Here is a 22266-nt window from a genome sequence, read left to right as displayed (position 1 = left end):
TTTATTCAGCATTTTGTGGAATTGAAACTGACCGGTAGTGACGTAGGAAGACCTAACAAAGTTCAAAATTAAGAAAAAAAACTTGGATGTAATATTGGAAAAACAGAAAAATTACAGTTTAGTATCTATTTATGTCGCATAATTTTTAACATGCATAAGGCATACTAATGTTGATTAACAATCAGTTACAACAATGCTGTAATATTTTGAAAAGCTCTTACTTGGAAGGGACTCAGAGTCCTGTGACGTCACTTCCGCACTCGATGAACCGCCATGGCTGTACAGCAGGACCGTGGCGTCCCCCTGAGTACTGTAAGTAGTCCAAAAGCTAACGCTTCCCCCCCCCCCCCCCCCCAGCTGCACTCTGATATTCACTACATATCGCCGTTCTTCAACATTCCACTTGCGTTAGCTGAGTGTAAAACGCTGCACGTTCAAACACGACGTCTGAATTAGCATTAGCGATAAGCTAAGGACTGCTTCACATACCGTGATAGAGGACTTGTGCAATTCCTCCACTTTTTTCCCTCTTATCATAGTTTGCAACATACTTTTCTTGGCATCTATCCATTCCACCTTAGCGCCTCCACATGTATTTGCACCTTCATGCCAAAGCGCGTTGTTTTGATTCAGATGTGACCGAAGAGATTCTTGGAACTCTGCATTAGTAATAAAATTGGGCCGCCCTTGTTGTGGCTTTAGCCATATTGAAAACAAAACCCCGTTGTTTACAAGAAGTCCCGCATGGTATGTCCACTAACACTTTGTCGTCATTGTTTGTGCTTTCCCTGCAGCTTTCTCCCAAGTACCTTCATACCAATTCTACCAGCCACACCTGGCCTTTTAGTGCCATTGCTGAGCTCATAGGTGAGTCACCTCGACCAATGGAATTTCAAGAAATAAATACGTCCCGAAGTACAACCGTTACCCGTTACATTGTGGACTCAAAACCCTTCAGATGGTTTAAAAAAAAATAATAATAATCTTGATCTGTTTCTGTGTCAATACCGCTGCTTATAGGACTGGAACAGTAGCATCCTATGATTCTTGCAAATCCAATAAGTCAGGTGGACACACATAAAATGATTCAGCCTTGGCAGAGGTTTGGTGAATTTCTGGTGAAATTGACGCCTCAGAGTAGCAATGGTAGAGCTGATGGTAGTTCGCGTGTGTCTTTCAGACGTAACTCACTAAATGGTGATTATGTCATCTCCATAGTGTGCGTTCACAGCTTTTGTGGGTTTCTTCTGTTATGGATTTGGAATGGAAATAAACAACAATAATCGGTTAATAAGTAGCAAACGGCAAAAAAAATATTTGGCAATAAACTTTAATGCAAAATATTTTTGTATCGGATCAATCCATGGAATAATCAAGAGAAACATTCTAAAAATATTCAGTAGTGACAGCCCTAATATATCTAAATAATAATAAATATATGGTGGATGCTTTGTGCATTTCGTTTGTCACGGGGGTGTTTTGAAATGTGACCCCCGTGATAAACGAGGGCTTACTGTAGTTGGAGGTTATCAGACTCAATGTCCAGTCTGTCATAGTGAAATATCAAAACCTTTCAGGAATTTAAAATATATTTCTTAGCCGGTACAGCTTGCTACCTGAATGACAAGTAAGCAAGCCAAGTAAATGTCCACCATGTGCTCATAACATGCTGACATTAGCCAAATACCGACCCTGTCATTATCCAACCTGTCAGCAAACTCTCGTTTGCTGTTTTCATATACATTTTCTGCTTGCTGTTAGTTTATTTTTTAAAAAGTGTGGGAGCTTGAACAATATTCACTTCTAACATCATAACATTCACTTAATACTAGACTTTACACCGATCTGATTGGCTTATCGCTATCGGCCGATAATTAGCATTTTATGCTGATCGGCTTTCATGTCATAATTCGCCGATCTGATCACTGACGTCATCGATCGGCTCTGCAAAAGACATTTACTCCGCGTCGCTGTTGCATATGAATCCAAAAGCAAGTTTATTTTTACCCTTGTCACGTCTTGTGGCGTAGTACTGTAACTATCTGAGGGCCAATAAAGTTTTTTCAATCATGTCGGTGAAAAAAAACACATCGTCGGTGTGGTACTATTTTGTGTTGTCTCAGACAAACGACACCTATATTATTTGCAGTCTGTGCACAACTGAAGTACGTCGTGGGGAACGTCATCTAAATGTTTCATCACAACAAATTTGATCGGGCACCTGAATAATGTACACAAGTAGAAGCATGCCGTGTTCAAGCAACGCAGCATGGAAGAAAAACAAACAAAGGAAAAGCCAAACGGATGCAAACTCTGGACACACCCGTCCATATAGCCGGGACAGTGAGAAAGTTAGAGCAAGCATGTCATTAACAGTATTTTTTAAAAGTAATTTAATTACAGTAAGTTAGCCCCCATTATTTCTGTCATGTCGCAATGTTGATTTGACCTAAACTTATGTCAGTGGCCAATCCTTGAATGCCCCCAGAGGATATTGTTTTAACTTTTGTCTGAAATGAGAATATACTAGAGAATACTTTAAGATACACAGTATACAGTACACAAGTATATACAATAAATGAACAAGTCATGTAAATAGGCACATTCTTATGATCGGATCGGTTATCGATTTTTTTAAACTTGCTGATCGGTGATCGGCCCCAAAAATCCTGATTGTGTAAAGTCTACATAACACAATGGATATTATTATATTAGCATTGTAAATAAGAAATATTATGCTTTATTATTTATGTTTAATCCTCTTCTGAGTACTGAATCATGCTGGCCTCTCACAGGCTATCATTGCAAAGTCAAAAATGCCACTTTGAGCCTGCTGACTTAGGTGACTGGTGAAGCAACTGCAAAGATGAAAGTAGTAGGCGGGGATGCCAGATAATCTCAGTTGTTTACGTGAGTAGCAAGGGGCTAAGTTGGTACAAGCCTGATGACACCTGGATGTTTTACGACATTCAACTGCTGCAGGCTTCACTAATATCCCCACCAGCAAGGCCTGAGTCAGAATTCACCAATGGTGTCCCCAAGAAGGAGATGAATGCCATAACTACCTCATGACTTCAGACACCATTAGAGTCTGGACACTTATTTGGTTGGGGCCCTAGCAGTGACTGCTGCAAGGGACCTATCAGTATCATAATTATTAGTTATAGTTTTGGGTGTACAGGGCAAGTCTCAAAAGGTACTTTTACTGTCGTAGTACCAAGACTGACCTGTTAGAGGCAGCATGATTCCAAGGGCCATCCAGACTGCCACAAAATGCAAAGAAGAGTGCGTAGTCGTAGAAGGTAAAATAGATGATGGCAATAATCGGCCTCTGCTGAATTAGAGCGGAAGAGAGGAAAAATGCTCGAATTAGGCCCTTTTATCATATGCAGGTACCCTGCTTAATTTCGCCTCACTTTTGAATTTTCCAAAGGTGTTGTTTTAACATACCTAATCATAATGGAACACTGTCATGCTTTAAGTGCTTATCAAACACTTAAATATGGGTTTGGTTTGGATTTTGCTCCTCTCATGTCATGGTTGTGAGCTGTAACGACAGCCAAAACGTGAACCAGGATCATGCAAACAGAATGTTTCATGTAATGTGTCTTGCTCAATGCTGCGGTGCCCTCCACGATTTGGCCATTCCCCACTGACTTGAACCACAGACCTCAGCGTATTCTTGCACCGCTGCCATCTTCCGACACATCTTTCGCACCGCAATACAACTGTTACATAACGCGTGTGTTGCAATATCCCCACACACTTGTGTCCGTTTGACACACATCCAGGCATTCTCTTTTATTCCCGCAGCACTACTGTTAACAAGAAAACAAACAACTGCTCTCATTCACTTTGACAGACAATGCCTACGATCCAGATGTCCTGGCCAATGCTTTCTGGATTGATAAGACTGTTGTCAAAGGACACGACTGCCTCAGTTTCATGGATAATGGGAATGGTCTGGACCATGAGGCCATGCATAAAATGCTCAGGTACACACACACTTAACATGTAGACGAGGAATGGACATTTGACCAGCTTCCCTTGAATTTTTAAGGGGGGTGGGGGGTGGGGGGATCACAATCAATTCATTGTTATTTTCTTCATTATTTCTAAGGAGATGGGAGAGTCTCTCTTTGAATGTTCTGAGCTCCTGTTTCGGTGCCAGTGTTGTATTGAGTAGTGGTTGTAGCTGAATTTCTTCTTCTTTAAAATACTACTTAGTTAAAATTGCACCTCTGCTGGTTGCAGGCGAGCAGTGCACTTTATTTTGCCCCAATGGCTTGAAGGAGACATACTTTCCCTATTGAATATCCAGGTATTTGCTAGGGATTTACATCTGCTGGCCGTAACGTTAGGTGCCTAATCTAATGGTATCCAATGCAAGAGGTGTACAATCCAATAAAAACGAGGTTGTTCCAAAGATGATGTGGAAGTAATTTAGGGAATGCTGAAGAGCATTCACACATACACAATTCTGAACCGTGCCTATTATTATTATTATAAATTATAGTTCATTCAGACTATTTTGAAACCCACTTTCCATTTCAATGTATTGATACTTATTTGTTGCATACACTACCACTGCCCGCTTCAATATTTGGTCCGCCTGCACAATTACATGAGACCCAATAGAAGAGCTGCGCTGAAGTGTCTGCCTTTTAACATTGAGAGCTGTTTCTGATATTTTACCCTTTTTGAAGTAATATACATTGCCTTGAAAAAGTATACTCACCCCTTGACCTTTTTCACATTTTTCCACCATACAATCACGAACAACTTTCTTTATTTTTTGTGATCGACCAACACAAAGTAGCACATGATTGTAAAGTGGAATTGATGCATAGTTTTCAAAATGTTAAGCAAATACAAATCTGAAAAATGTGCTGTGCATTTGTATTTAGTACCCCTGCAGCAATACTTTGTAGAGTCTTTTGGGGTACGTCTCTACCAAATTTACACATTGTGCAAAAGTTTCATCATGTTAATCTTCTCAAACTCCAACTCAGCCAGATTGGATGGATAGTGTCTGTGAACAGCAATTTTTAATTCTTGCCACAGATGCTCAATTGGGTTTGGGGTCTGGACTTTGACTGGTCCATTCCAACACATCAATATCCTGTGATTTAAACCGTTCAATTGTAGCTCTGGCTTAATGTTCAGGGTCATTGTCTTGCTGGTTCCAGGATGGCCCTGTATTTAGCGCCAGCCATCTTGCCATCAACTCTTACGAACTTCCCTGTCCCTGCTGAAGAAAAGCATCCCCACAGCATGATGATGATGATGACGATGAAGAAGAAGAATGCATGCCTCCCAGACAGTGTCAATCAAATCTGAGCATTATTAAGGGCAAAGTCTTGCTAGAGCTATTGCACTGATCAACAATTAGAAATTAAGTCGTAACTGGTTGTCTACTTGGTAAAACTGCAATTTCTTTCACGTGCGCATCTCTGTCCATTTTTAAGCTTCGGCTACAGCGACAAGGTTTCCGTAAAGGGAGTGGAACCCATCGGGATGTACGGCAACGGTTTCAAATCCGGATCCATGCGTCTCGGAAGAGACGCCATCGTCTTTTCCAGGTCCAAGAATGCGTCATGCGTCGGGATGCTCTCTCAAACATACCTGGAAAAGATCAACGCCCAACAGATTATTGTTCCCATTGTATGCTTTGAGCACACAGACGGCAACCATATCCTTTGTTGCGCAAGCATACGCCCCCGCCCGCCACCAGCTGACAAGTTTATATGAAACTCTTATATTGTACAGATTAAAAAAACACATCTAAAATAGTATTCAGAAGGCCAAATTTTACGGAATTTTTAAATTTAATTGTTTGTCATGTAATATTCCCATTTTTTGAGGTGGTGAATTATGGGTTTTCGTTAGCTACAAGTTGTGATTATCAACATTATAGAAAATAAAATGAAATATTTTACTGTGCCATGAATCTGAGTTTACCTTTTTGAGCTGAACTATCCATCCATCCATTTTCTGTACCGCTTTAGCCACACTAGGGTCGTGAGTGTGCTGGAGCCCATTAGGTTTCCCCCACAATATTCAAATTTATTGACATAACCTGTATATTAGTCATATTGCTCCTTAGCGTTGTCTATGATGCTATATGCATTTTGTCCTTAATGTGCATTGTACTATGTGTAAGAGAGGAGCACAGAGCCAGTCTGCAGGACATCCTGCACTACTCTCCTTTCGTAACTGAGACGGACCTACTCACTGAGATCAGCGCCATCACGTCCACCTGCTCCACCGCGACGACCGGCACACGCATCATAATCTGGAACCTGCGCAGGTTTACAGTTCACATGATTTTTTTTCCAATGGGTAGAGGGCGGTAGTCAGTTTGAATATTTTGTAGGGATGTCACAGTATTCACGATATTGCGGTCTTAAAAGGGCCTCCGTGTCGTCAAGGTCTTGTCTCGGTATAAATCAATGAGCTGTTGTGCTTAAAATTGAGTCTTGGGTCAGCTGTACATAGGCAAGTGTACAGTGTAACCGCTAGACCTGTCTGAGCCTTGTGTAGATATTACCTAAAATGGCGGCCCCCTGACAATGGCGGAGATTGATGAATTATTCTGTACTTCTTATTCCACGAATGCAATATTTACCAGTATACCATGTTTTGATTAGTGGTGGCACATATAACGTATACCTGCAAAAAAATATACATATATATTGCGAGTTTGCTTCCTCTTAAAACAAAAATTGAAGTTGTGAAATTATTCATTGTGGTGTATGTTTAACATTAAAAAACAATTTTAACAGTGTTGTCTTAATTTTTTTTTTTTTATGTAAACTGTAAAGATGTGTGGATAACAAATGAATGCTGATGCCAATTTATCCCTTTCCGTCAGGACATCCACAGAAGCCTTAGAGTTTGATTTTCAGGCAGACCGTTACGATATTCAAATTCCGTCCGATGTCTATGAGGACTTGACCTCGGCTGGTGACAGAATCCCCTCACACATACCTGAGAGTGTTTACTCACTACGGGTAAGAAACATTGCATCGACCTTTATTGCTCAGTGACTGTTTTTTCAATGTCTTTATGTCTCCAAAGTGTTCTCTGTCAATTGAATGTCTGTTGTCGTACTAGAGCGGCTCCAATTACCGGAGACAAATTCCTTGTGTGTTTTTTGGACATACTTGGCAAAAAATGATGATTCTGATTCTGATCATATTTTGAGCATTTTTACAATGACTCAAGTGTTAGGGGGGTTACGATACACCAAAGTCACAATTTGCTACGCATCACAATTTTTGACCCACGGTTTCATGCGTGATTGGATTTTTTTTGGGGGGGTGGGAGGGCTGGCGTCTTAAAAAAAGATAATGAATGAATAAAAACTGGACTATTGTTTTGGAACACTTAACTATACATGATTGTAAAAAAAAAAATAATAATAATAATAATCAAACCGTCTCTGAAGTAGCACACTTCCAGTCTGTAAGTCGTAAGTAATCAGAAAAACCTTTTCTCTTACTGTCTCACTGTTCTTCCTTCACTTTAGCAATGTTTCTTGCGTATTAGCCGAGCCATGCAGCCACAGGTTTGCACACCGAAAGAAGTAGTCGCAGTAGAGGGAGGCTTGATCTTCAATCTAGTCTTATGTTGTTGTTTTTTTTCTTAAACTTACTTGTAATAGTAATCTATTAAGTTTGCTCGCACTGTGAGCTCATATGGCTGTATGTGAAATGGAGGCACACGGTCTGGGAGTTGAAAGGGTCGTGCCGCCGTTCTGCCATTTTAAAGATGATACAGGACCGTGTATTTGAAAACTGCATTTTTAGTTTTGATACAGAATCCTTACAAGTATAACATGAAATCAACCACTAATATAATGCAGCACGTTTAAAACATGACACAAATTATATTCAGTATGTCTATGTATATATTTTTATATATATTGTTTTTCTTTTCCCATGCATACAGGCGTACTGCAGTATCTTGTACCTGAAGCCTCGCATGCATGTCATTATACGAGGTCAGAAAGTGAAAACTCAGCTAATAGCCAAGAGTCTGGCCAACAGCAAAACAGACCACTACAAGCCCATCTCTCTTGTATCCTGTTATTATAATTATGATGTCTCTTTTTTTTTAATAGCATATGTAAGAATGTCAATTGTGTTGGTTTCAATTTCCTTAAATTGTATGACAGACCAAAAGAATTCCCATTATTTTTGGCTACAACACCAAAAGCACAGACCACTATGGCATCATGATGTATCACAAGAATCGTCTCATAAAGGCCTATGAGCGTATAGGCTGCCAACTCAAGGTGGGTTTTGTACAGTAATCAACTGAGATTAATGGGAAAACAGACAATTCAATCAATGTTAGCAAAGTATGTACAGTTGAAACCGGAAGTTTGCATATGCTATTTAAAAAGACAGACTCCCCCCCCCCCCCCCCCCCCTCAATTTTGTCATTCTTAAAAGTGTAAGTGTAAAAAAGAGTTAACCTCGGTATCATCACTGTATATAGTCTGCATTGGACATTTTAATAAGCGTTTATCTTATGATTCCATTGACCGTCTGTCATGGATGATGAGTCAATCTGCTGTCCATCATAAAACCTGTATGAACTGTACATGAAAAGTTTTAAAATACCTGTGAATATTCTCATTCATCCAAGGTCATTTCATTCTACGGACATTGAATCGATTGCAACTGGACTGTTCTAGTTGTCTTAGCAGACCTTTCGCCTCTCATCTGAGCAGACTAGCCTGAGTTGGTGATGAAAAACTCAACTATTTATTTATGCTCCAAGTTTGGGGCACGTCCCAAACCACGTATGGTGTCATTCTTTCGGAATGCAAAAAAAAGATAGTCGTTAGGATGCCTGGCAGAGAGGCCACTGTCCGTCAGCAAGCGTCGTTAGGGGGAAACTCCCTCATTAATATTCCATTCCGTTTCAAATTCTCCACACACGGGTAAAAACAAAAACAAGAAAAACTGTAATATCAATAAAACGCTACCTTTTCATATTCTTTGTGCATGTGATTATATTGTGTTGTGCATTGTTTGTTGGGGGGATTGTTGGAAAAGAATCCTCTTAAGCAAATAATTTAGCTCTTAAACTCTACATACGTTGTCTGTTGACATCTAACAGCCCAACAGCAAAGGTGTCGGCGTCATTGGGGTCATAGAGTGCAACTTCCTTGAGCCGATGCACAACAAACAAAGCTTTAGTGAGAATGACAAGTACAGGTAAATAGCCCCTACGATTCATTGAAATGCCGCCATCATGTGCTACTCTGTGACATCAACAGCAGTCAATATGCTTGTTTTTTTGTTTTACAGGAAAACTATGGCCAGTTTGACAATCAAGCTGGATGAATATTGCAATGAAATTCGCTACAGGTTGACCAGAGACAACCCAGACAGAAAGGTGGAAGTGGATGACATCAGGTTAGTACTGATACAGAACCAAACTCAATTCCGTTGTCACAGTCAGAATAATGGATTTTTTTTTTCTTAAATAATATCATCATATAATAGTAATAATATTGCATTCTCAGTTTTATCTTTGTCTGTCCTGTGCTCATATTGAGAGGAGGAAGTATTTAAAGGTGATGTATCGTGGCATTTTTTTCACAATTTAAAACCGTTGCAGTTGTTTTTTCTATGAGATGCTTTGGTCTGATAACACAAGGATTGAGAATTATTTTACTCTTTACATACCCTCTTCCTTACTGTAATTAGCCTGTTTCATGCAAGGGAGTAACGTATACAGTGTTGTGAAAAAGTATTGGTCCCTTTCTCTTATTCTTATATTTTGCATAGTTTCCCCACTTTGTTTTAAGATCATCAAACAAATCTAAATATCAGCAAAAGATAACCCAAGAAAACTTAAAATGCTGTTTTTTAAATTATGATTTCATTTATTAAGGGGAAAAAAAACTATTCAAAGCTACTTGTCCCTGTGTGGAAAAAGTGATGCCCCCCTTGGTTAAATCATGAATTAAACTGTGGCTAAACTAATTTTTGGGTTAATTTTCACTGAATAAAAACCCAAGCCTGATTACCTCCAGACCTGTTCAATCAAGAAATGAGTCGGCCAAAATATCTCAAAAAGCTGAAACAAAATGCCACGATCCAAAGAAATTCAACAGCAGACAAGAAATAAAGTAATCGATGTGTTAGTCTAGAAAGCCATTTCTAAAGCTTTAGGATTCCATGGAACCATGGTGAGAACCAAATAGAGAAAACATGGAACAGTAGTGGGGGAAAAAATGCAAAAAAAACACTGCTGATCAAAAAGAACATAAAGGCTCATCTTACTAAAAAAAAAAACAACAACAAAAAACACCACCTGAATGATGCCCAGGACCTTTGGGAGAATATTCGATGGACTTAGACAAAAGTCTAACTTTTTGAAAGGTGTATGTCTCGTGTAAATGTAACACAGCATTTCAGAAAAAGAATGTCATACCAACAGTCAAACGGGGAGGTAGTAGTAGTCTGTTGCTCATTTGCTCGTTCAGAACATGGACAACTTGCTGTGATTGGTGGAACCATGATTTCTGCTCTTCAGCAGAAAACCTTGAAGGTGAAATGTTCGGCCATCAGTTCATGACCTCAACCTGAAGAACACTTGGTGTCTCCAGCAGGACAACTATTCCAAAAAAAACCACAAGTCAACTACTGAATGGCTTGATTTAAAAGAAATAAATAAATACATTTGGGGTGACCTAGTCAAAGTCTGGATTTGAATCCGATTTTTTGGGTGATCTTAAACATTAAAGCGGGGATACTAAGAGACTAGAATGACTTCAACTTGCGAGCTACCATAAATATAAAAAGATTTTCACTTGTGGAGGCAGCGCTTCATAGACTATACTGTATGTATGTCACTAAACACAAATACCCTCCCTCCGCCACCGCTCAACAACTTAGTTTTTTGTTGCTGATCGTGTCTCATGGGCGGAGAAACTTGTTGTGAGGCGGTTATCATGTAAATTAGCTCCATCAGTCAATTTTCAGCAATGCTTTATGTTCCCTTTAAATACTGATGGGATTCGAAATGTTTGATGGCCACAGATGATTTCAATCACTACCTGGTGCAAACGCAGCATGTAGGAAACATCTTTGGCAGGCAAAGATGGGCTAGAGATCGCCAGCTTGCTTGATTTACTGTACTTTTTCTTTTGTCTACAGCAAGCGTGCGGATCAGAACTGGGTGATGTGTGACCTTTGCAGGAAATGGCGCAAACTGCCTGACGGGATCGACTGTAGCAGACTGCCGGACAGTTGGTTCTGTCATATGAATCCCGATCCTCAGTTCAGGTATTCAGTTTTATCAATTCGGGATGTCCCGATCGGATCTTCGATATTGGTTAATGATTCGATGCCAGCACAAAAAGCAGTATCGGTATATATCGGAATAGACCTAAAATGTCCGATTATAAGCACACACACAAGCAGTCCATTCTAGACTCCGTACAAGCTCTGGATCCAGACATGCAGAGCCCACGTCATCACAACAACAGCGTGCTTCAGAAGTGTGTATTAGCTCACAACAGTTACTGATATTTCGACCACAATTCTTCAGCTATGATACCAAAAATAGTCAATATGACATGATTTCCAGCGCTTGCTGGAATTACAATCATCCAGTGACTTTGGATTTCGTAGCGTATTCGGGCGCATTTACGAGCCTCGGAGAGCTTAAGCTGGAAAGACGCTGCGGCCTACGGAGCAGCTAAGCCGACAGAGGAGCAAGCGCAGGTGTTGTGGCCAGAGGGGGAAGCGCCGCTGTCGGGATGGACTAACAGCTAAGCCAAACAGCAAAGCCCCCATCCATCTTCCCACATAATGCTTTGACAGAATAAAGTGGTAACACTTTGGAGGACCTAATGGCTGATAATAGAGCTTTATTTAAGGAGCAAATAGTGATTGCCCCTCTATTTGGCTACCATGGGCAATTCTTAAGATTCATGTCTACTCCCAGTATTTCAGTACTATTAATGTGCTTTGCCAGGAATTGCGAGGCTGAAGAAGAGGCTCAGGACTCTGATGATGAACAACCGTCATACAGAAAAACATACAAGCAAAAGTATGTTTTTTTTTCTTAATTGTAATCATTAATTTATAAGTTACATTTTGACCATTGTGATGCACGTGTTACAGAGAGAGGGAGGACAAAAAGAAGCTAATGAGTAAGCAGAAGGTAAGAGCTAGTCCAGTGAGCAATGTTTATTTATACTAACGTCACAAGACTGTCTGTTTGCGTCACTGTTTTTGCATCGCTTTTAAATGTCTTTCCTTGAGGTCGAGGCTGATAGACGGCGTTGGGAAGAGCGGCGCATGGCTAAGCTGACGCTGCAAAACCAAGCTCTTCGACAGCAGGAGGAGGACCTCAAACGCAAGCTACATCAAAAAGTGTGTTTTCCATTCACCTGTACCGGGGGTCTGCAGCCTTTAACACTCAAATAGCCATTTTGACAGTGTACTACCAAAAAAACAAAAACATCGGGAGTTGCAAAACCATTTCTACATCCAAAGTGAGGATAAACATCGGGAGTTGCAAAACCATTTTTACATCCAAAGTGAGGATAACACTGCATGTGTGTGTATGTGTATATATATATATATATATATATATAGATATATACAGTGTTCCCTCGTTTTTTGTGGTTAATGGGGACCAGAACCCCCCCGCGAAAGGTGAAAAACTGAGAAGTAGGATTGAATACGTTTCACTTCCTCATTAAGGTTATTGAAGCAGTTTTTCGGATGTTTGCTTCCTCTTTATGTCCCGCACTGTAGGTTCATTCACGCCATAATGCCGTGCCACAGATGCATAACTTCTGCCCTCTTTGATCAAATCTAAAAGTTTCACTTTTTCGCTGATGGTCATCATCATCATCTTCTTCTTCCTCTTGGGCGCCCTTGGAGGAAGCTTTTATTTTTTTTTTACATTTATTTTTTTATGAATATTTTGGAAAAACACGCGAAGCACTGAAGCCGCGAAATGTGAAGCGCGAAGTGGCGAGGGAACACTGCCACTGTGTGTGTGTGTGCGTGTGTATATATATATATATATATATGTGTGTGTGTGTGTGTATATGTATATAGGTGTGTGTGTATATATACACACACGTAAATGTGTATATGTGTGAGTGTATATATATATATGTATACGTATGTATATGTGTGTATATATGTGCATGTATATATATGTACGTGTATATGTGTGTATATGTTTGTGTATATATATATATATATATATATATATATATGTATGTAAATATTTATGTATATGTATCTATATATGTATGTATGTATGTGTAGGGGGGGTGTATGTATAATTTTTATCTGCATGTATAAAAACCTAGTGTTGCATTTATAAAATCAAACTGCCAGAGAGAACACGTTTTTTTACTTCTGTATGTAACAAAAACATTTTGAACTCTGGAGAGAGAGAAAAAGAAAAAAAAAATAGATTCCCAGGTTGGTTCGATGATCTATACTATTCTAATGATAAATCCAATTTGAATTGCACTATTCCTAACCCCCACGCAAGCCAGGTCACAGCCAATGAGTCTTCGCCACCCTATGAGAGGTTCTACTTTCAGCCATAGTGCGACAGCTGTCTGGTGATAGCGTTCGTGAGGCTTGGTGGTCTTAATAAATCCCCTTCCTTTCCTTGCATGTTAACTTGCCGTCCAACTGTGTGACCAAACTGCATTGTTTTCATTCACCATTGATATGCCCAAAATGGCCACCGCATTGCAGCCATCTTGGGCTAGCTGTAACCATGGTGAATGCAAAAGTACTGGATGTAAAAAGGCTGAATGTTGTACAGTAATTTGGTAGTGAACACAGTGTTATTTCTTCATAATAGTGTTTTCACATTTTTCTACATGGTACAGTATTTATTTTAAACCACGCGAATACAAAAGAAACTGTTAAGCAGCTGGAAACAGATTAATTACATTCCATTAATTTCAATGAGGAACATTACTTGGGTTTGCGAACAAATTCAATTCGTAAACAGAGGTTCCACTGCACTTACTGTAATGCTATCGCATGTGGAAAGGGAGAGAGAGAGTGCTGATGCACTTTACTGAATGCCGCGAGGACAGTAAAGCGCAAACTCACACAGGAGCTCCTGTTGTCCACAGGTCACTCCCATGCAGACTTGCTGACATCATACTCCACTTAGCAGGGCTTCACTGTATGCTTAGTTATAATTTACATAACTGTTCAGTTATGTTCCAGATTGTAGCTATGTTGGTAGGCAGGTAGCAAAATATGTACTTGGTTGTTTAACTTTACACTTGATGAGTTGGCAGGCGCTCGAGACCCAACTATTTCTGTACAAGCAATCAAAAGTACATTTTCCATAATGTCACCTGCTGTCTTTTTTATTTTATCTACAGACAGTCCATTCCCCCACTACTCCCACTACCTCAGAGAGAAGGTTGAACATGGACTCAGTACAGGAGACTTCATCCTCTCCAGGGGTGACCGCTGTGTGTGAGTTGTAGTCCCCCCCCCCCTCCCAACCATTAAATGATGCACTTATTTTTATCATTGGACCAAAAGTCACAACCTGAGCGTACTTATGTTTGTGACATAATGTGGCAAAACTCTAAATTCCCACACACAATTGTTACAGATGAAAGAAAAAAAGGCATTTTTTTTGTCTTTACTGTAACATGCTTCCCTATGGTCCGTGTCAACAGGGTTTGGATAGCAGTCACGCTCACTTTCACATCTATGGACAATTTAGGTGAACCTAATATACATGTACGAAGAATAATAATAATTAGAATTCATCTCTGATTGGCTGTGACAAATTCTAAAATTAAATTAGTCATTAGCTGGGGCCGGAGATGGATGATTTTTCAAAGGATAATTTGAATATTCTATTGTCCGGTGTGGAAGAAAATCTGTTATTATAGAGATAGTGTTGCCAGCGTGCCATTTGCTGACATGCCTTGATTCTAGCCAGCGCCCTCACCTCCTTGATTCAATCACAAACACCCCCAACTGAGGTATAAGGCCCCTTCAGGAACCAAGACTCCAATCCCCCGATCCCCATTTGCCTGTATATTTGCATTTCACTCACTGTGTCTTCGTGCTATCTGTAGGTTTATTGCCAGTTATTCCCGCCCCAATTCCTTTTGATCTGGTCGGTTTGCTTCATAAAATTTACATCCTCACAGCAGACTAACTTTTGGATTATTGATTATTGCTGCGAATTTCTTCATCACAGGTCTTACCGTTTTAACATAAAATTGTTGTATTATTTTTTATTTTATTTTCAAATAGTGCTGGGCGATATTATGCTGACATAAACAAACCCCATGAGCACTTTCTATCTCGTCCATGAAAGGCAAACTATTATCTTATCTTCCCGCGCCACTCACGGAACCCAAAAACATAGGCGCTTCAATTGCAACCACGATCGCTCTTCGGCGTTATTTTGTTTACATTACAGGAGCATCACGGCTCTCTTTAACGAGATGCATGCGTCACACTCTATAACGTGCTTAATCTTCAGGTGATTTTATACGGATATGCCCGTCTTCGTCATGACATCTTCTATATACATTTACTAAATGATAGACGTACACTTTTTGGGGAGTATTTATGACTCGCCAGTTGGCGCAAGTCTCAGAGTAGCGAAACGTATAGAAAATAAAATCGATGATCCCCTTTTTCCAAATTGAGCATTAATAAAATCTAGATTGAATCGAGCTTCTCGATATATCGCCCAGCACTCATTTCGAACCGTAGCTTGAATGCTTTGAAGCTCAGAACAAACTCTCAAATATGTTGACTTGTTGCATTGTGTCATGCATCAAGCCAGTTTTGTGCGGTGCATTTTGGTAGACTTCCAAATTGCACTTGACTTTCAGAAATATACAAATACAGTGCTATTTTTATAGTCTTTAAGGATGTAAGGATCTCCATAATTTACGTACTTTGTGTTGATTGGTTTAAACCCATATCAAAATGAAAAACCATAGCTGTCATGGTATTATATCAAGCAAAGAGGTTTTTCCTTTCTCAGCTAAAGATAAAATAGGCATTTGGAGCCAACTTGTCATGTTTTTCATTGGACTCGATTGGAATGTAAGTGATGAAATGCCAAATTTTCCATCCAAAAATGCTGGCTGCTGACTTAAATATGTTAGTTAATTCATATTTCAGTTGAAACCTGCACTACGAGCGGGCTCAGTCTGCTTCTTTGGTGATCCTCTGGGTTTATACAATAGCCTTCACACTTGACCAAACGAAATGCACAGAGCAATTGCACAAGTTTGTTTTAGCCAAAACAAACATGCCAAAAAGTGTCAACACAGCCTTCTTTTCTCTCTAGCTGGAACCTCCCCCAGTAGCAATGGTTTTCCAATTATTTCAAGCGTGTACTCTTTGTCAACCAGTCCCTCAAGGTAGGCTGATGTCCTCAGTTGCGGCCTTGTTATTTGTATTTTCACTGTACTTCGAGTCAGCATGCTTTTGTGATTTTTCGTGTTCTACAGGAAAAAAAGGAGGATGTCTGCCGAGTCACAAAGCACTCCGAAAAGTCATAGACAAAATCTCTTCCAAGAAGGTGCATCAGATGGTTCGTCATCAGTAGATGTGAGCCCGCTGAGAAATGAGGCCTTTGAACCAAAAGAGTTTATGGGGTTGGTCAATGAAGGAAGTTCTTCCCCTGCACCACCTCCTGGCATCAGCCAGATGGAAGCGCCACAGATAAAGGGTGAAAAGGAGGATAAGGCAATAATTAAACAAAATCCAGACCAAACAGAATGTGGGGCTGTTGCAACTGCCGAGCGAGGCACTCAGTTTTCGAGAATGATTAAGAGAGAAAATAACACTCAAAGCATAAATGAATCCAATCAGACTGTGTATATAGCTAGCGATGATGATAATGAAATCACTGAGTCATTGGAATGGCCTATGGAAACTAAGGAACAACAAGATGTGGACCATGAGGAGCGACTTGAGAATATTTTGCCGTTTACTGTCAATTGTTTACACCAATCAAGCCAGACAGAGGAAACATTGCCTGATAAAGATTATAAAAGCCTGTTTGAGAAAGCTGAAGAAAAGATTCATCAACTTGTGAGCAGCAGAGCTGATTTATTGGAAACTGCTCGGATCAAACCTAGTGCTACCCAGGCCGAGGAGGATTTGGGCAACATCACGTGGCAAGTTGACTCTCTTGTCCGGGAACTCGATCAAAGAACCATGGAGAGGAATCAACTGCGCTCTCAGGTCAGTGTTTCAACGTCATTGTGCATGTGACTAGTGTTGCTACCTCCACTGGGGGTAGACTGTGGCAAAAATTCAGCCCTGGCGTTTTCTCTCCAAACCAGCCCACTACATTATCAGCGGACACACAATGCCGGGTACCTTTGAACAGTTTTTTCCTTAATAAATAAAATCACCGTTTAAAGACTGTATTTTATGTTTGCTTGGGTTATCTTTGTCCGATATTTAAGTTTTGACGATCCTAAGCATCAAAGTGGGGCAAGCTATGAAAAATTGTAAGAATTTGAGTAATAGTTCAGAGAATGCTAATAATTCTCCCATCAATACAGAGGTACTGTTTCAACGTCTCTTGTGACATCCCAGATGTTGAGGTATTCTTGGGAATTTGCATGCTTGGGGTCCTGCAGCTGAGGACTTGTGTGACTGCCTCAGTGAATAGCCATCTGTCCACATTCTCTACTGTATGCTTCCTCTACGAAAGGTCTGTCTGCGGAGATCCTCAAAGTATTCTTGGCTTCCCTATTAGCAGTCATCGGGGTTCCACACTGGGTAGCACACCACCCTTCTGGAGCATCTGATGCTTTATCAGAATTCTCGTTGAGGACAAAAATCACGCTCCGTGGTTTCAAAGAACTCCTTACTTCCATTTCCGTTGCTGTCAGTTTGTGCCACTCGGCTGCTTCAGGGGTCACCAAGATGGACTTGCATCATCGTTTCAAAGAGTTTGGCAGTGATGTCGTAGACCACGTAACCAAGCCAGCGCAGTAACATCAAATTTGGTGGTTCATGCAAGAGCTCAAACACACAGACTTTGGATCTTATCTAATGAAACCGTTACAGTTGTACCTTGACTTGCGGTTGCCCTATGGGATTTTCAACTTACGGGCCGTTGCTTGGTTGATTTTATCGTATCTTATTTATTTATTTATTGATGTATTTTAATTTAAATTTGTAATTTTTTTTTCAAATACTACGGTAGCTACGCACATGAATTTTCTTTGTATTGTTTTTAAAACAACTTTTATACCATAAACAAAATGCGTAACTAAAAATATATATTTTTTTAGGGGCCGGAATGGATTTATAGCATTTCAGCGTGGACAATGTATTTGCTATACAGTACGAATAATTTGAGTTTCGAGCTTTGTCACAAAACAAATTAAACTCAAGTCAAGGTACCAGTGCAGTTTGAACAAATGCAGAATTTCTGGAGAAACTGTTGGAAAACCATCTGTGAAAACCGCACCGGAGTGCTTGTCAGTATAACCGGATCTACTGTAACCTGTGTGGGTTTGCTGTGTCTAACGCTTGCTGCGTCCTGTCCCTCCCACCTGTCCTCTGCGGGAATCATCAGTTGAAGAATGTAAAGTTGGAAAAGGCAAACCTGTCCAGCCAGTGTCAGGAGCTCAGGATGAGGCTGCAGCAAGCAGGAGGACAAACGCAGGAGAGTGGGAGCAGAGCGCCACTGCAGAATGAAGATTTATCCACACAACCAGCAAACAGCCCAACAAATTCAGAGTACTTCAAAAGGTTGGGAGAAGAAGAAAACCCATTTGATCTTCAGTGGTCTGTCAATGACCACTTTGCCAGCAATACACAATATTTGTGCTTCTCTTTCTGTCAGGTTGGTTGAACTGCGTTACAACATTGGGCGCCTTCTCGTCAACCGTGTGCCTTATCTGGACCTGGGCCAAGTCAATTATGAATGTGACGTCATCGACGAGATCCTGGAACAATATCTCACTGTCAACTCCTCAGACAGAAGTGACGCGCCATGCTCAAAGTAGAGCTAATGCAGGTTTATTGATCTGTGAGGGATTGGTATTCATCTGTCCATCCATCCATTTTCTATAGCCAGGGATGCACATACTGTGTGCTCTACTACACATTGAAAATATTAAAAGCGCACCAGATTCAATTGTCAGTGCGCATTTGCGTATTTTTTGTTTTCTTTTTTAACTACTGTATTATCATTTTATTCTCATTTATGAGGGCTGGACCTCTATCTTTAGGATGCATATGTTGGTGCTGAGTTTATGGTATAAACTGTACAGAATTTGAGACAACTAAACCAGCCTTTGCTAAATGGTTAGCATTCGAAATTAGCATTAGCATGGTAGTGATTACCATTTTAGGTTAAAAAAAAAAAAACAATCGAATGGGAAAACCCAAAAGCTTTTGCGTGGTCACGTGTTTATAAATGTTTTGTCTGAGACAGATGTATAATATTCCATGTCATGTTCAACTTTTGACAGCAAAAAGGTTAAATCTAGACTGTGTAACTTCAAGAAAAGAAAAAAATGTCACCTAAGCCCATTAATAGAGGAGATGACATAATGCTGATTAAGTCTATCATCTCCTCTCACATCTTGCTGTATTTTTCAGTATTTGATCTTTTATATTTCTTGTCGACCGGTGACATTCCTGCACTGGCCACTTTGAAGTGCACCGAAACTGACATAGCGGAAACGACGGACCGGAAGTGAAGCATTGTCCCTAGCAATGTGCAGAGCGTGGCCCCTTGTCTCCCGTTTGTAAAAAAGCTAGACATATTATTTTGTGGTGACACGGTGTGAGACTGGTTAGCACATCTGCCTCACAGTTCTGAGGAGCGGGGTTCAATCCCCGGTCCTGCCTGTGTGGAGTTTGCATGTTCTCCCCGTGCCTGGGTGGGTTTTCTCCGGGCACTCCGGTTTCCTCCCACATCCCAAAAACATGGGTGGTAGGTTAATCGAAGACTCTAAATTGCCCGTAGGTGTGAATGTGAGTGCGAATGGTTGTTTGTTCCCATGTGCCCTGCGATTGGCTGTCGACCGGTTCAGGGTGTACCTCGCCTCTCGCCCGAAGATAGCTGGGATAGGCTCCAGCACGCCCGCGGCCCGTGTGAGGATAAGCGGAACGGAAGACAAATGAATGTATTAAATATTATTTTGTTTTTATAGCAGGGAATAATCATACAATAATTACTGTGTAAACAAAAACAATTCCACGTTTTTGGTTCCGCACCAACCAATGCATGCACAATGCGCAGCAATAATAGGGATTTTACAACAATTGCTCCTTCCGAAGAATCCATCTTTTTTTCCTTTTATTCTGTCCTTCAAAACAGAATAAAAATGTTGTGGAATCACACACAAGTGGCAACCTATGTAATATCTAGGCCTGAGAATTTTCCGCGGATTCGTGGATTTCAGAGTTTTTCCGATGAAAAATATCATTCTTTTGAATCGCGTAAATCCGTTGAGAACATTTTTGGGCATTTCAAATTGTTTTTGGAAATTGTGGATGTCGTGTCCTCTGGGCCAAAGAGGAAAAGAACCATCCGGACTGTTATGGACGCAAAGTTCAAAAGCCAGCATCTGTGATGGTATGGGGCTGTGTTATTGCCAATGGGATGGGTAACTTACACATCTGTGAAGCCACCATTAATGCTGAAAGGTACATACAGGTTTTGGAGAAACATGCTGCCATCCAAGCAACATCTTTTTCATGGACGCCCCTGCTTATTTCAGCAAGACAATGCCAAACCACATTCTGCACGTGTCACAACAGCGTGGCTTCGTAGTAAAAGAGTGCCGGTACTAGACTGGCCTGCCTGCAGTCCAGACCTGTCTCGCATTGAAAATGTGCGCTGCATTATGAAGCGTAAAATATGACAACGGAGACCCCGGACTGTTGAACAGCTGAAGCTGTACATCAAGCAAGAATGGGAAAGAATTCCACCTACAAAGCTTCAACAATTGGTGTCCTCAGTTCGCACACGTTTATTGAATGTTGTTAAAAGAAAAGGTGATATACCACAGTGGTAAACATGACCATGTCTCAGCTTTTTTGGAACGTATTCGGCCATAGAATTCTAAGTTCATGATTCCATCCATCCATTTTCTGAGCCGCTTATCCTCACAAGGGTCGCGGGCATGCTGGAGCCTACCCCAGCTATCATCAGGCAGGAGGCGGGGTACACCCTGAACTGGTTGCCAGCCAATCACAGGGCACATATAAACAAACAACCATTCGCACGCACATTCACACCTAGGGGCAATTTAGAGTCTTCAATCAATCGACCACGCATGTTTTGGGGATGTGGGAGGCAACCGGAGTGCCCGGAGAAAACCCACGCAGGGATGGAGAGAACATGCAACCTCCACACAGGCGGGGCCGGGGATTGAACCCGTTCCTCAGAACTGTGAGGCAGACGCTCCAACCAGTCGTCCACCATGCCGCCTAAATTCAGGATTATTTGCTAAAAGGTTTGAACATTAAATGTATTAAATTAAATATAGGTTAAACATGATTTGCAAATCATTGTATTCAGTTTTTATTCATGTTTAACACAACATCCCAACTTCATTGGAATTGGGGTTGTAGACTTTTACATCTGAAGTAATACTGCTATCGGTGTTATTACCTGATATACTGTTATTTCTCATGTATAATGTGCATTTTTCCCTTAAAAAATTGTCACGTCAATAGTGCTCATTATACATAGGTATAGGGGGAAATGGGGAAAAAAAAAAATTCACATTTTATAAATGAATGCTGCCATCTATAGGTTATGAAAAAGCTGTACACTTTGATTCCAATATGCCACCGCCACCAAGAGGTAAATATGACTGAACAACAACCATCCTTAATTTTTTATGGTTATGTTTTGTTTAATGATAATGCTTTTCTGAAACGCTTGACAGTATAATTTGAATCCCATTAAAATTAAATGTGTTCCACCTGGCCCTCCATGTTTTCTTTAAAGAATTGTACCCATCTTACAAATTCTGCCTGGGTAATCAAACATGAGCACAACTGTGTGTTTTCTCATTTACTAAATAAAAGTAGGGCTGTGAATTTCAAAATAAGAGCAAGTAAATAGAAAGTATGTGTTCAAATAACGTGCTTCAGAATAATTCTTTGGGAAAACTAACAAAATACAGATACTTCGTTTTGATTATATGCGTAGAAGTAAAATCCTGCATTGTAAAAATGCATTAAACATAGAAGGGTTTTCCAAATAAAA

At 40.4% G+C, this 22266-nt stretch overlaps 1 protein-coding gene across 5 annotated transcripts; it reads left to right on the top strand.

Moving 5' to 3' along the window:
• Positions 1-227: 227 nt before the first annotated feature.
• On the top strand, positions 228-21984 carry morc3a (MORC family CW-type zinc finger 3a). Of its 5 annotated transcripts, XM_061791963.1 has the most exons (19): positions 228-312; positions 795-867; positions 3863-3995; positions 5469-5692; positions 6154-6310; positions 6875-7013; positions 7954-8082; positions 8180-8299; positions 9133-9230; positions 9324-9431; positions 11181-11309; positions 12004-12078; positions 12153-12192; positions 12294-12404; positions 14408-14504; positions 16357-16429; positions 16520-17258; positions 18610-18785; positions 18880-21984. In XM_061791963.1, exons 1-19 carry the CDS (start codon positions 274-276, stop codon positions 19040-19042), a joined length of 2823 nt encoding a protein of 940 aa, XP_061647947.1. In that variant the 5' UTR covers positions 228-273; the 3' UTR covers positions 19043-21984. The 5 variants fall into 5 exon arrangements, with proteins under 5 accessions (XP_061647947.1, XP_061647948.1, XP_061647949.1 ...); XM_061791964.1 differs by lacking the exons at positions 7954-8082; positions 8180-8299; XM_061791965.1 differs by lacking the exons at positions 14408-14504; positions 18610-18785; positions 18880-21984 and having other exon boundaries at positions 16520-16754.
• Positions 21985-22266: the final 282 nt, after the last annotated feature.

Source organism: Phyllopteryx taeniolatus, chromosome 12 (genome assembly GCF_024500385.1).
Source record: "Phyllopteryx taeniolatus isolate TA_2022b chromosome 12, UOR_Ptae_1.2, whole genome shotgun sequence".
Taxonomy (NCBI): Eukaryota; Metazoa; Chordata; class Actinopteri; order Syngnathiformes; family Syngnathidae; genus Phyllopteryx; species Phyllopteryx taeniolatus.
This window is presented reverse-complemented; position numbering and strand designations above follow the sequence as displayed.